The sequence below is a fragment of the Pygocentrus nattereri genome, chromosome 8 (genome assembly GCF_015220715.1).
Source record: "Pygocentrus nattereri isolate fPygNat1 chromosome 8, fPygNat1.pri, whole genome shotgun sequence".
Classification (NCBI taxonomy): Eukaryota; Metazoa; Chordata; class Actinopteri; order Characiformes; family Serrasalmidae; genus Pygocentrus; species Pygocentrus nattereri.
Genome location: NC_051218.1, coordinates 16,982,547 through 16,996,977, shown reverse-complemented (window position 1 = coordinate 16,996,977; position 14,431 = coordinate 16,982,547). Strand labels below are relative to the sequence as shown.

Sequence of the window (14,431 nt, the reverse complement as noted above, 5' to 3'; positions counted from 1 at the left end):
CTTGTAACTTCATATTTTTGTTTTCATTTTGCCCTAACCACACATTGTTTAATGACATTTTCAGAAGAAATAAACAGTTTTGCTCTTGTTACCCATATTTGATACATTATTATGCAGAGACATACAGAAAATAAAATAATTTTCTTAGAAAATGTATTTATTCAAATTAAAAACAGAATATAATTTTTTTCTGGTATTATTTATATTGTAACTGTGTTTCTATAAAGCAATCACCAATCAAGCGACCAATAGTTTCTTTCTCAGAACAGTTGGAGTAGTTTTTACGAAACAGTTCCATTTCATTACATTTCCTTTTGGGAGTCTTCCTAAAGCCACCAATCCGCTGGATGATCATGGAGTGGTTCATATAAGACAATATGGTAGTGTCACATTTGAAATACAACATATTTTAGAGAACAATTAGAGATACACCTTATTGTTGATTTAATCAATGTGATTCACTTTCTATTGATTACGGATATAGTAAACAATTGAAAAAGTGCCTGCTGTTTGGATGAAAAAAGTTGTTTTTTTTTGAGGAGCCTGACCCCACCTCAAAGGGGCAGTTCTTATCAACATCTATATTTGATAGGACCCTTCCAGGCTGGGGAATATCTGCCACAAATGTTTACTTCTGGTCAGAATGGGATGCTCTTGAACTTAAGGAATAACAGTTTAGTGATGATAAAAGGTGAAGGAATTCTGAGTCTGATCAGAGGTTAGAGGGCACAGAGAGTAGAATGTCCCCTGTTTGGTCCACTCTGTATTGCTTGCCATCCAATTTTTTTACTCCCTTCTAGATCTAATTTAATTTAGTTTGCAACTCAGTCACTTTGGAAAGTACAGCTCTTTGGTCAGCGTGGACATAATACACGGAATTTGTTTCATAGCTTTAAATCCTGGAAGGCTGCAGGAAGACTGGAACTCCAGCGCCACCTTGTGGTTCACACGTGTCATGATCTGCATGATCTCCATCTCTCTGCCATGTTTTTCCATTATCTCACACAGGGTGGATATGAACCACGACCCATAAGTTGCATTTCTCCAAGAATAATAACCTGTGGGAAAGGAGATATGTAAACAGAAATGAAGGACTGAACACATGTGCAAGAATCTGGATACACAAACCTGTAGACACACTGAATTAAGTTTGGGCGCTCATGGCAAATTTACATTTTGCTGAATTTTGAAGTGAAAAGAAACAAACACAACTTCTGCAGCAAATTTTAAACATGAATTTTTTCTTCTGTAAATGTTACTACACAGTTTCTGTAAACCTTAGAAAGATAAATAAAGTAGCATATGAGGCATGTACACAAAACAGCCTGAGCAAGTACTTCGTTACCCTCCCAGATGCCACAGCTGGCAAACAGTTTTTGTTTTAAGAATTTTCACCCACTCTTCCAGAATGCTGCGATATTCTCGGTGCAACTTGCATGCATAGCATGTTTAAGATCTACCCACAGATTTCCTGTGATGTTCAAGTCAGTGGATGGTCAGGGTCATTTTAAAAGCTTCTTGCGTTTCTTGAAGCTATTTGTGATGCGTATTTTGATGCATTTTGGATTCTGTTGCAGAAGCCAGTATCTTTTCAGCTACAAATTCCTGACTTACTGCATCACATTTGCTATCAGAACGAGCTGTTACTTCATAAAAAAACATTTGTTTCCTCATAAAACAGAGGCATAATGGCTTTACTCCCAATGCCTAACACCTGGAATCAATAAACACTCTTCGTTTTTTCTTTCTCCAAATTTACCCCATGGTTAATGAGCTAATTAAGATTTAAAACTTTACATCTGGATAGTTTTGAGTTTTTTTTTTTTTTGAGTTCATCAAAGTAACTGTGCATTAAAATTCAAAAAGACTTTTTAGAAAACCTTTTGTAGAGATTGTATGAGATGCCCAAATTTTAAATAACTGTAAATAAACTCTAAACAAAACTGTAAATAAGCATTTGTGAGAAGTTTTCTTTTTAACTACCACACAAAAACACACCTTGTTGTGGTTGTAATAATACCACATTTACATCATTTGAAAATACATTGTTTTTTACACTTTGTGAACATTTTATAAATAATGTGCCAAAAGACATTTTTAGCATTTCAGAAATACACGTTTTTCTTGTGCTAGTGATGAGATATTACATATTCTCACATAAAAAGTATTCCTACCTGGGGCAGTGGAGTATGCATACAAGAAATCCGCTTCAACAGGAATCCTGTTTATGCCCTCTGAATCAGCACTACTGTCAGTCTCAATGCCGGGGTCCAGCTCTGTTCCACGACACGCCTTAACTCAGTACACATGAATAATAAATCAAAATGGGTATCAAAGAAGGACAATGAGCCTTATGACCAAAATTGTGACAAAAGGCTTAGAAAACTGGAGGGAAAATAAGTAGGTGTTTTTGAACATGTGAATAAACACTGTTGTACTCTAAGGCCTAAAACCTTAATAATTCATATTATCTGGTCTTTTCTATGATAGTGTCTGGAACACTGCAATCTACACTGAACTCCATTCATTTATGTCTGCCTGCAGGCCTGGATTTGCAGTGGCATCCAAACTTAGATATTACTATGAGTAAGAATAGGGAACAGCTTATACAGGTACCATGGAAATATGCCTGTTGGCTTTGTAAGCTGATCCTCTGGCTTGATGATCAAGCTCATGTTAAAGATCGAACTTGTGGCTCAAAATGAAAACAATGATACATGAAAAAAATTCAGCACCCCTACAGAAGTAGGAAATATAGGAAATAGAAATGTACAGGTGCTTTTTGTTAGTTTCATGTGTTACGTCCTGTGTCTGGATGTCTGAGTGTTTTCAGGTGGACGTTGTTGCTGCGTGACTGACGTCTTGGTTTTCCCGGCGTATGATTGGCTGTTCCTGTTGGCGCCGGTTACAAAAAGCCTTTGATGTCGAAGCAATATGGAGTGGTTTTCTTATTCAGCCTCGCACGGTTCCGCTCCCCTGGCTGCCCGCCAGTCGACAGACCAGTTATTGCTCATTTACTGTCCTACAGGTATCTGGGAAGACATTATTGTAGTTTTCTTTCTTTTTTTAGAAAGGAAACGTAAGGGTGGCCTGCCCTTTTTGTTTGATCTGTTGGACTTTGTTTATTGGTAATATAATGAGGGTAGTGTTTTTGTAATTTGTTTACTTTCTTTTGTTAGTTAAGTTAGTAATTTCGTTTACTATTATTAGGCTCTTTTCATTGTTATTTTGGGCCTTGGGCCTCCTTAAAGTTATGTTTCCTTTATATTTTGGTTTTCTTGTTTCAATGGATTGCTGAGAATAATTTTGGTGACTGAATGAAAGTGCAAAGCATTTAATAAATTGTCAAATCTGTATTTGATGTGTTTACTATCATATTTATTTATGTATTTATTTATTTATCTTGGTCTAGCATCTGGGTGGACAGTCTTGCTTCCTCTTTGTGCGCCTTACACCTAGGAGACGTAACACATGGCTGCAAGACTAACAGATGTAAATGAGAAATAGAAATGCCTGATAACAGGCCAGTGTGTCTAGATGTTCCACTGTTAAACTAAAGTAAGGTGAGTCTGTACATCTTGACAAGAGAAGTAACTAAAACGATGCTTAAAACATCTATAAATCATTTAATCATTCTGAATCTGACCTGTATGAAGAAGAGTTTAGGTTTGCCAGCTAGAGATTTACACTGGTTTCCTCTGAAGAGTCGTGTTAGCTCCTTCAGCTCCAGGCATCCATCAGTGCCATAGATCACGCCTTCATCCCCATGACTCAGCAGCACACAGACAAACATGGCTGACTGGCTGTGGTCCTCCTTGGATGCTGAGGGTGAAAGGACATGCACTAATTTACAAACAGTTTCCTGTAGCAGTGAATAGACGGAGCATTTATATAAGCACCAGACAAAACAGAATGTAATGGTTTATATTGATAACAGTGAGTTCTATGAAGAAATCTTTCACTCCAGTTTCACTTCACTTATGAGTAATAAATATGCTGAGGAAGGTAAATGTGTAAGAACATTACATAGAACCTTTTATTAAAATCTCTGTCATTTGGGAAATAGTTCGGTTGGTTTGGACTGAAGTACTGAAACCCAGCTCTTTGAAGACTTTCACCATGTTCGCTGCATCCACATCTGTTCCAGCTCTGTCTCTCATCCCTTTCAATGACAATAAAAATGAAGAAATCAACATTCTCTTTAAGAGTCAATGATCTCAGAGACCAAGAAGTAACCATTATTGTTTGATTTAGTTCTTACCTGTGTTGCGGTTAAAATTCTTGTTGTTGATGATGATACATTTCCCGAGTTTAGGGTAGTCCATGCGGTATCTATACAAGTCAGGAGGTCGTTTGTCTTTGACTTCTTTGGCTTGAACAGATTCTTTGTCAGACCTGAACAGACTGCAGATAGATGTTAGACATTTTGATGCAATATAAGGCAAAGCTGAAAGGAATTCCAACGGTTGATTAAAAGAGAAGTGAACATAGTTGTTTAGTTTGCTTTGATGAAAAATGCAGCACTAGATAGAGTGTTTAAAGCCTCTGTAGTGTACCTTACAGAACATTATTACACAAGGCTGTGTAGCCTGATGTCTTGGAGATTGTTTTTCTATGGTTTTATGATTAATTTGACACAAATACAGCACATTTTTGTACAAATCAGTATATGGTCTTTCTATGATATACACACAGGGCACTGAGAGATTACAACAGAACCCAAAAAATAACAAATAAAGCATTATCAACATTATAGATAAAAACTCATTTAAAATCATAAACCAAATTTTGCATTGCAAAAGATACCTTGACCCCTGGTTCACTAACACTGCAACACAGAAAACCATGGCAAAGTTCTCTGGAAAGTATCATTCTTCTTTTTACCCTTTAAGACTGAATCCTTTGGCATCCACACTATCACCTCCATCTGCATCTGTGCTACCATTGTCCTTGTCAGTCATGGCCTCTACAAGAACACCTTTTTTGCAAAGGACAGAAATGCAATCATTTATCAGATATATGTAAAAGACAAAATTCTGTATAAAAGAAATATCTATTACAAAGTGGAAAAAACAGCCTCAGAACAACAACCTGTCAGAACTAACAAATGTAAATGCCATGAAAGCATGATTAGCCTCCACTGCAATAGAATTTACTGCCTCAGGTTTTCATTTCAGTACAGAGAACTCCTCTGATCTTCTGGCTTGTTTGTGCATGTGCTTGTTTTTGCTAGACACGCAGGGTCCTTAAGTAAAAGAGGTGAAGCCCGTTTTTTGATTTAGTGATAACTGAGGGGGCGGCCACTCTGTACTTTCCTTTCCTGTTCCCCACTGCCTGTGGAATGATGAACAGGCTTTTGCTTTCAGTTTTCAGTAGGATAACCAGAGCCAATCTGTAAATAAAGTTAAAGTCCAGAGTTTCTAATCAAGATGATCAAACTCAGTAAATCACTGCTTGTTTTAGTAAGTCTGAACATGCCTAGATGATCAAACTCCTAGATGACGCTGCTATAATTCAGCCATAAGTAGTGCTTATTTGTGAACTATTTCTCCTTTCAGAACTCCTTTCAGAAAATACAAGAGAACAATCTGTTTTTAACCTCGTACAAACTTGTAAAAACATGAGCATACGTATCATGGCAGTGCACTGGCCTAAATGTGTTCCTTATGAGAAGCATGCTCGTTGTGGAAAATGTAGTTTCTCTATAAAACTCTCAGTGAAGCAGGACAGCATCACAAGCCATTAAGACCAAACTTACAGCTGAGCGGCGTCCGTCACCTGGTTTAAATGTTGTGAGTGTAAATTATCGTACTTACAAAGTGTTGTGCGAAGCGCGAACTGAAAGCCTGAAGTTTCCGGGGATTTGAGGTGTAAAACTGGTAAAACTGCTGGAACCCGTGATGCAGCGCTCTCTTCACCAAGAACAACATGGAGCGCGGCTGTACTCTGGAGCTCCGCCCCCACTCAGCACAACCAGCATCTGCATCTCTGCGAGGCGGTATCATGACGGTGGGGGGAGTCGCTCCAACAGCCACTTCATCCAGTAGCTGTGTGACTGTAAATCTGCTGAGTTTAATGACTGATGATTCTAATAGTGCTGAGTTTAATGACTGATGATCCTAATAGTGTTGGATTTAATGGCCGATGATCCTAATAGTGCTGAGTTTAATGACTGATGATCCTAATTGTGCTGAGTTTAATGACTGATGATTCTAATAGTGCTGAGTTTAATGACTGATGATCCTAATAGTGTTGGATTTAATGGCCGATGATCCTAATAGTGCTGAGTTTAATGACTGATGATCCTAATAGTGCTGAGTTTAATGACTGATGATCCTAATAGTGCTGAGTTTAATGACCGATGATCCTAATAGTGCTGAGTTTAATGACCGATGATCCTAATAGTGCTGAGTTTAATGACCAATGACCAATGATCCTAATAGTGCTGAGTTTAATGACCGATGATCCTAATAGTGCTGAGTTTAATGACTGATGATCCTAATAGTGCTGAGTTTAATGACTGATGATCCTAATAGTGCTGAGTTTAATGACCGATGATCCTAATAGTGCTGAGTTTAATGACCGATGATCCTAATAGTGCTGAGTTTAATGACCAATGACCAATGATCCTAATAGTGCTGAGTTTAATGACCGATGATCCTAATAGTGCTGAGTTTAATGACCGATGATCCTAATAGTGCTGAGTTTAATGACCGATGATCCTAATAGTACTGAGTTTAATGACTGATGATCCTAATTGTGCTGAGTTTAATGACTGATGATTCTAATAGTGCTGAGTTTAATGACCGATGATCCTAATAGTGCTGAGTTTAATGACCGATGATCCTAATAGTACTGAGTTTAATGACTGATGATCCTAATTGTGCTGAGTTTAATGACTGATGATTCTAATAGTGCTGAGTTTAATGACCGATGATCCTAATAGTGCTGAGTTTAATGACCGATGATCCTAATAGTGCTGAGTTTAATGACCGATGATCCTAATAGTGCTGAGTTTAATGACTGATGATCCTAATAGTGCTGAGTTTAATGACTGATGATCCTAATAGTACTGAGTTTAATGACTGATGATCCTAATAGTGCTGAGTTTAATGACCGATGATCCTAATAGTGCTGAGTTTAATGACCGATGATCCTAATAGTACTGAGTTTAATGACTGATGATCCTAATTGTGCTGAGTTTAATGACTGATGATTCTAATAGTGCTGAGTTTAATGACTGATGATCCTAATAGTGCTGAGTTTAATGACCGATGATCCTAATAGTACTGAGTTTAATGACTGATGATCCTAATTGTGCTGAGTATAATGACTGATGATTCTAATAGTGCTGAGTTTAATGACCGATGATCCTAATAGTGCTGAGTTTAATGACCGATGATCCTAATAGTACTGAGTTTAATGACTGATGATCCTAATTGTGCTGAGTTTAATGACTGATGATCCTAATAGTGCTGAGTTTAATGACCAATGACCAATGATCCTAATAGTGCTGAGTTTAATGACCGATGATCCTAATAGTGCTGAGTTTAATGACCGATGATCCTAATAGTACTGAGTTTAATGACTGATGATCCTAATTGTGCTGAGTTTAATGACTGATGATTCTAATAGTGCTGAGTTTAATGACTGATGATCCTAATAGTGCTGAGTTTAATGACTGATGATTCTAATAGTGCTGAGTTTAATGACTGATGATTCTAATAGTACTGAGTTTAATGACTGATGATCCTAATTGTGCTGAGTTTAATGACTGATGATCCTAATTGTGCTGAGTTTAATGACTGATGATTCTAATAGTGCTGAGTTTAATGACTCATTATTCTAATAGTGCTGAGTTTAATGACTGATGATTCTAATAGTGCTGAGTTTAATGACTGATGATTCTAATAGTAATGAGTTTAATGACTGATGATCCTAATTGTGCTGAGTTTAATGACTGATGATTCTAATAGTGCTGAGTTTAATGACTCATTATTCTAATAGTGCTGAGTTTAATGACTCATTATTCTAATAGTGCTGAGTTTAATGACTCATTATTCTAATAGTGCTGGGTTTAATGACTGATGATTCTAATAGTGCTGAGCTTAATGACTGATGATTCTAACAGTTCTTTGTTTTATGACTGATGATCCTAATAACGAGTGATGATCATTATAGTGCTGGATTCTTAAAATATTATGAGTGTATTTTATTTTATATAACATTTGAAATATGTTTTTATCCCATAAAATGTGAAGCTTCTTTGTTTTTCTTTTTCACGCATTGGTTGTCATTAATTTTTCATCTTTGAAGTTTATGTAATTATTACTCTAGTTCATGTAGCCGATACAAACTACGTCAGTACAAAAATGATGTTAATGATATTCAGGCAATATAAAACTGACAGAAACATTATTCGGTTTTAAAAGTTTAAAATGTGTGCATGTGTTCAGAAGGTCAGGACGCTTCATGATGAGTTAATTTCGAGAAGCTACTACAAACACAGTCTGACTGCAGTTCGCTAATGAATAATAATTGGTTCACATTGTCGGCTATTTAGATTTTAAACCCCAGTAATTACACACAAAAAGATATGATTTATAAATAAAAAATATATAATGACCACTAGAGGGCGCTACGCCACCACATTTGAGTTTTAACTGATCGGGAGCAGATCATGACCCCACACTGTCCACACCATCTGTCTGAAAACAACCCACTGATGTTATGTTCAGACATTTAGAGCAACTACACAGAGAGCCAGTATGTACAAAGCACAGAGATAAAACATTTATACCTGTAAATGACATTTTCTTATAAGGGCTAACTGATTTTTAACAGTTATTGCTATTCATTAAATAAACAAACGAACGGTTTTTAATATGGCCATAATAAAAAATAGAATTGAGTATATTTGTTAGAATGATACATTTTTCCATTACACTTCCAATTACAATTCCAAGTAACTCCTAAATAAGTATGTTTTTGAGAAATATTTTGTAGTATTACTTCTGTCATTCAGCGATGTTTTTGTTGCATGCAATGTTTTGAAAATGAGTCTAGTAATAAATTATTATTATTATTATTATTACTACTATTATTATTAACAACAACTATACTACAATAATATGTTATTATTGTTGTAATTATTATTGTTATTATTATTATTATTACTCATGTTAATTATGAGTAAGACGATACTCTTTACTGTACTGTCTACGTGTAAAAGACGATTGTTGTTTTAATTTAAAAAATTAAACAACCTGAACTTTTAAGTGGGTCATCAGACAGTAAGTGAACAGATTGTGTTGTTCTGTTAATGTACAGGTTGTAACATCAACCCAGCCATAATACTAACTTCTAAAACTTAAAACTGTGCTGTGGTCTATTTTCACACATTCGCTGATGACAGCCTTTAGTGCTGTTTCCTCATCTCCTTTGATGACTACAGCTTGAAGACGGACTGTTAATGTGTTTACAAATAATAATAGAGTTAAAAGAGCCTGAATAACGTCACTCTTACATAACCCCCCCCCTAACCTGAAGGCTGCTGAGAGAAAGTGAGCGGAGATCAGGGAAGTCCTGGATAGTTTTGAGTCATTAATATTGATGGTATCCACATTTTAGCTCCAGACCTGGTCCTGACCTGGAGCGCTTCTGAGCGAGGACGCAGACATGTGGTTTCTTCTGCTCACAGTGCCAATAGGAGCGTATTTCATCTTCTACAGGATCTTTGTGCACAGGAAGACCTTTACTAATGCAGTGACTCTCTACGGGAAGACGGTGATAGTCACAGGTATTTTAATGAGCGTGAAGCATTAAAAAGGTCTGCTTTGGAATGTGATAAACGGGCTAAACGTTTTAAGCTCGTTATTTTTCCTGGTTTGTATGGCATTTGGCTAAAAATGACCCTGCATTAGCTCGCAGAGAATGGGGTCTACAGATGTGACCACACTACCAATTAACTGCTTTGTCTAACAGGCAGTAATACAGGCATTGGCAAGGCTACAGCGTTGGCTTTGGCACTAAGGGGCGCGAGAGTGATCCTGGCCTGCAGAAGCAAGCAGAGGGGAGAAGATGCAGTGCGAGACATCAGGAGGGTGAGCAGAGGCACTAACTCATTCACTCAGCAACACTTCTGATTCGTCATGTCTTGGCCATGTGTGCCTTGTTAGTTCTTCATATTTTTTACAGTTTATGGATGATGGTTCATGGATTTGCTGGCATTTTGCCCATCTTGTGGTCGCTGCCTCTCGAAATTCTTTGTCAAACTACTTACCTGCCTCTTTTCTAAAAACAATAATACCATTTTTGTTCATTTCTTATTCAGAAGGTAGACTAGTTTTACTGAAAACTTAATGATAGCTAATATCACTTGGCTAATTTGGGGAACCAACACTGCCAGGGCTACTGAAAGAAGTGCCGTTGTGAGCTGAAAGACTCTATTCTTATTTGTAAGCTGAGCTGTTTGACCTGGCACACTGAAAAAGACTAAGTCCATTACTAGTTTGGTTAATGGTTTAGGTTGAGACTTGAATTCTTTTGTTGAACATTATTCTGCTCATGGAGTTTTCTGAAGCCTTTTTATAAAAACTCTATATACGATACTGATATGATACTGGGGTCTAATATGCATCCAGCTGTGTGCTACCTGAAAACACTCTGTTACTGATGTTATGAGTCTGGAATGCTCATAGGAAAGAAGGCTCCATATGTGGTGTTTCAGTTAAGGTATATGGAATACGTAGAAGGGGCCTATGGTCCAAAGCTCTTGGTCCCAAGAGAGAGATGCGCCTCTCTCTCCCTTTTCTCCCCCTCTCTCCCCTTCTCTCTCTCTCAGTTTTAAAATAAGCTGCGGTCATTTAACAGGAACCATATGTGGGCCATACCTTCATGTAAAGGGTGGTTGGTTGGTGTAGTGGGTAACACCTCTGCCTTCTATGCTGTAGACTGGGGTTCAATCCCCTGCCTGGACAAGCACCCTACACTATACCAATATGAGACCTTGGGCAAGACTCCTAACACCTTCGCTTACCTGTGTAACAATGATCAAATTATAAGTTTCTCTGGATAAGAGCGTCAGCTAAATGCCATAAATGTAAACAAGTACTCTACATACTGGGCAGCCAGAGTTGTTCCCTTCAGAGGTGTTTTGCCGAATCCTCTCTCGGGCACAGCCAGCGTGCCTGATTACAATGCTGTTCTTCTTTGTAGTAAAGCTTCTTTTTTTAAATGTCTGCGAAGATTCCTTCATTTCCTTCACAGCATTGCTATTGAAATAAACCACATCTTCTTCTCAGGAAAGTGGGAACGATGAGGTGGTTTTTATGCCTCTGGATCTGGCCAGTATGAAGTCTGTCTGCTCTTTCACTGAGACCTTTCTAAAGTCTGAGAGCAGGCTTGATCTGCTCATCAACAATGCAGGTAAAGAATGCACACCAGTGAAGACCATATATGTTGTAAAACCATATATAGATAGATACCTCCAAGCCAATGTTGGAATTTTACCCACTCGCTGTAGTAACAGCCTTTAGTGTTCTGGTGAAGGCTTTACAATAGATGCTGGAAGACTGCAGTGGGGATTTGATTGCATTCAATCACAGGAACATTAGTGAGTTCAGGTACTGATGTTGGACGATTAGAACTGGATCACTTCAACTCATCCTAAAGATACTGGATGGTTCTCCATCGCTCCAGAGAACACAGGTCCACTGCTTCACAGCTTCATGTTGTGGGGCTTTATAGCATACTCTACCATACTCATACCTAACAAGATGGCCTTAGGCTCATGTGTGGCTGCTCCAGAGTGTCTCCTTCTACTGGTCAATGTTTTTCTGTAGATTATACAAGCCATGTTTGTGAAACTGAATCGCCTGTTTCTGCTTTTAACAGAGCTGAGTGCATTGATTAAAAAGGATGTCTGGATACTTTTTTACTTGCAGTGTACAGTTGACACCAAACAATGATGATGATGATAAAGGCACATCATTATTTTGAGCTAGCCAAGAACTCTTTAATTTAATCACATGAGTTTGATAAATTTGCCATGCTTTGTGTAATTTTTTTTGTAGGACTCGCTGCACCAGGGTGCACGGAAGATGGCCTTGGCCTAGTCTTAGGTGTCAATCACATCGGCCCATTCCTGTTGACCAATTTGCTTTTGGACCGTTTAAAGGAATGTGCCCCAAGCCGAGTGATCAACGTTTCTTCCGTTGGCCATGACTTAGGAACCATTGATTTCAACTGCATCAATACACACAAAAGGCTGGGAATGGGCTCGTCTGACGTGGACATATTCAAAATGTACTGCCACAGCAAGCTGTGCAATGTGCTCTTTACGCATGAGCTGGCCAAGAGACTGAAGGGGACGAACGTGACCTGCTACAGCCTACACCCAGGGAAGTATAATGGCCGAACTTACAGTAAAAAGAATAGAATGTTTAAAAGAATAGCCTGATATTCAGTTGTCGTTTTTGTGAAATGACCCCCATAGATGTCTACAGGGCATATAACTACATCCAGTTGCAGGGTCAAAATGGTCTTATAACACTGCTAGTCGTACAGGGTCAAAGGTGATCTTGTAACTACCATATATGCCAGAGGACAACTTGTTAAAAGTTTTGGTCATGAACTGTGGCACAATCTGCCACAAACAAAGGTAGAACCTTTATATACCCTGTCACCAAGTTCTTCTAGTCCATGGTTTTTCAGTGCTGATAACACAAGCAAAACAAGCTAGTAAGTAAAATGCAATTGTTGGCTAATGGAACTATTATTTTTCTGAGGTAATGTCTATTTGTACCACACATAACGTATTCTCCACACATGTGACACATCTACATGGAGTTTTTTTGGGGGAACTTTTCAGCCAAGCTAATTTATTTGCTTTGGATTTTGTTCCCACCCAAATAAGACTACATTTTCACCCATATGTAGTCCAGAGTTTCTCATGATATTTCCCAGAAATTCTCATTGCAAGCTAATACAACAAAAAAGTATTAAAAAAGGGCACACAGTGTCACTGATGCGAAGCATTGCTCTTGAAGCATTGAAAGTTACTGAAGTGCTCCCTCTTGTGTTGAATCTTCAGCTTGTTAAATGTGAATGAGTTACTGAGTGATATACAAGCCAGATCCATGAGGTGCTTTGCATCTAAAAATAGCAAAGCATAGCAGTTATTTATTATTTACTCGCAGTATCATTCACTGGTAGCATTATGGACATACTACCTTGACTTAGTTTGACTAGCTTGACTTACCTCTGTCTTAAGCTAGAGAACAAAAAAAGTTAAAAAGTGATAATATGACAGTAAAGTAGTACCAGGTGAGTTATAAGATCGCATGCATTCTGTTCCTGGAGACATGCATCAGGTCTTGGACATCGACTGAAAATTCCAACTGTTGGAGAATGTTACATTATTGCATTGGTGGTGAATTAAGGCTATTTTTTGCTGTGCTCTGTATTCTATGCCATTGGGAAACATGAGATTTCAGTCATTTATGTGTCATAGTTTCATTACAAACAAATTTCACAAAAAAAGAAAGAAAAAACATGATAATCAAATACTGCAATCTAGGTCATTTTACTACAAAATGGTATAATATACACTTGCTGCACAAAATGATAGATATCTAAAGACACCAGGCTCACTTCAACTATATGCTTCTTGGTTCTGTGCTGCAGGATCGGTGAGGTCGGAGATTGGTCGGACAATGAATTCCTGGTACATGCTTATTGCGAAATACCTCATGCAGATGTTCTTCCAGACGGATGCCATGTCAGGCTCTCAAACCACGCTGTACTGCGCTCTACAGGAGGGCATCGAGCCCCTGAGCGGTCGCTACTTCTCAGACTGCAAGGTCCGAGAAGTGAAGCCAGAGGCCAAAGACGACGAGATCGCCAGGAAACTGTGGGACGTCAGCGAGAGGCTCTGCGGCACGGCCTGAGCTGTCTCAAAAAAAAACACCAATGGAGCATAAGCATGCACCTCCTGCAGTGAATGTTACTAGCCATGAAGCATTGCTCAAGCTCTGTGCTTTTTACTTGATATAATGCTAAAATGAAAATGGGTTAACTTGTGTCCATACTGGAAAAAAATGTTTTGTTCCAGACACTGTAGATATCTAAATTGAGTAACAAAGTACAAGTACCATCATGTACTGATACTATGTATGGAAAATATATTTTGTAATCAATAAACAAGGACATTGATGCTAATAGGCTGTTGGAGTGACAATGACACTACGTAAATCTTTATGAATGGTTTTAAATGTAGTCATGATTATTTAGGTCATAAACACCTAGAAATCATATATAATAGTGACTGATGGAGGAGGCAAATTAAGCAAAAGTAAGAAAGATCTGAGGTTTAACCATATAGATAAACGTGGGCTCACTATTTGGCAGGCATCAGGTCACTGTTGCCCTT

General features: G+C 38.0%; 2 protein-coding genes across 2 annotated transcripts; one reads left to right on the top strand and one right to left on the bottom strand.

Moving 5' to 3' along the window:
- Window positions 1-805: 805 nt before the first annotated feature.
- On the bottom strand, window positions 806-5,957 carry LOC108431120 (caspase-3-like). Its single transcript, XM_017704070.2, has 7 exons — window positions 5,817-5,957; window positions 4,885-4,978; window positions 4,262-4,404; window positions 4,034-4,162; window positions 3,647-3,822; window positions 2,175-2,292; window positions 806-1,058 (listed from the first exon to the last, which is right to left on the bottom strand). The coding sequence occupies exons 2-7, from the start codon at window positions 4,959-4,961 to the stop codon at window positions 829-831; spliced, it is 873 nt and encodes a 290-aa protein (XP_017559559.1). The 5' UTR covers window positions 4,962-4,978; window positions 5,817-5,957; the 3' UTR covers window positions 806-828.
- Window positions 5,958-9,559: 3,602 nt separating this feature from the next.
- Window positions 9,560-14,220, top strand: dhrs13l1 (dehydrogenase/reductase (SDR family) member 13 like 1). The gene is made up of 5 exons (XM_017704069.2): window positions 9,560-9,799; window positions 9,985-10,103; window positions 11,304-11,427; window positions 12,075-12,401; window positions 13,687-14,220. The coding sequence occupies exons 1-5, from the start codon at window positions 9,679-9,681 to the stop codon at window positions 13,947-13,949; spliced, it is 954 nt and encodes a 317-aa protein (XP_017559558.1). The 5' UTR covers window positions 9,560-9,678; the 3' UTR covers window positions 13,950-14,220.
- Window positions 14,221-14,431: the final 211 nt, after the last annotated feature.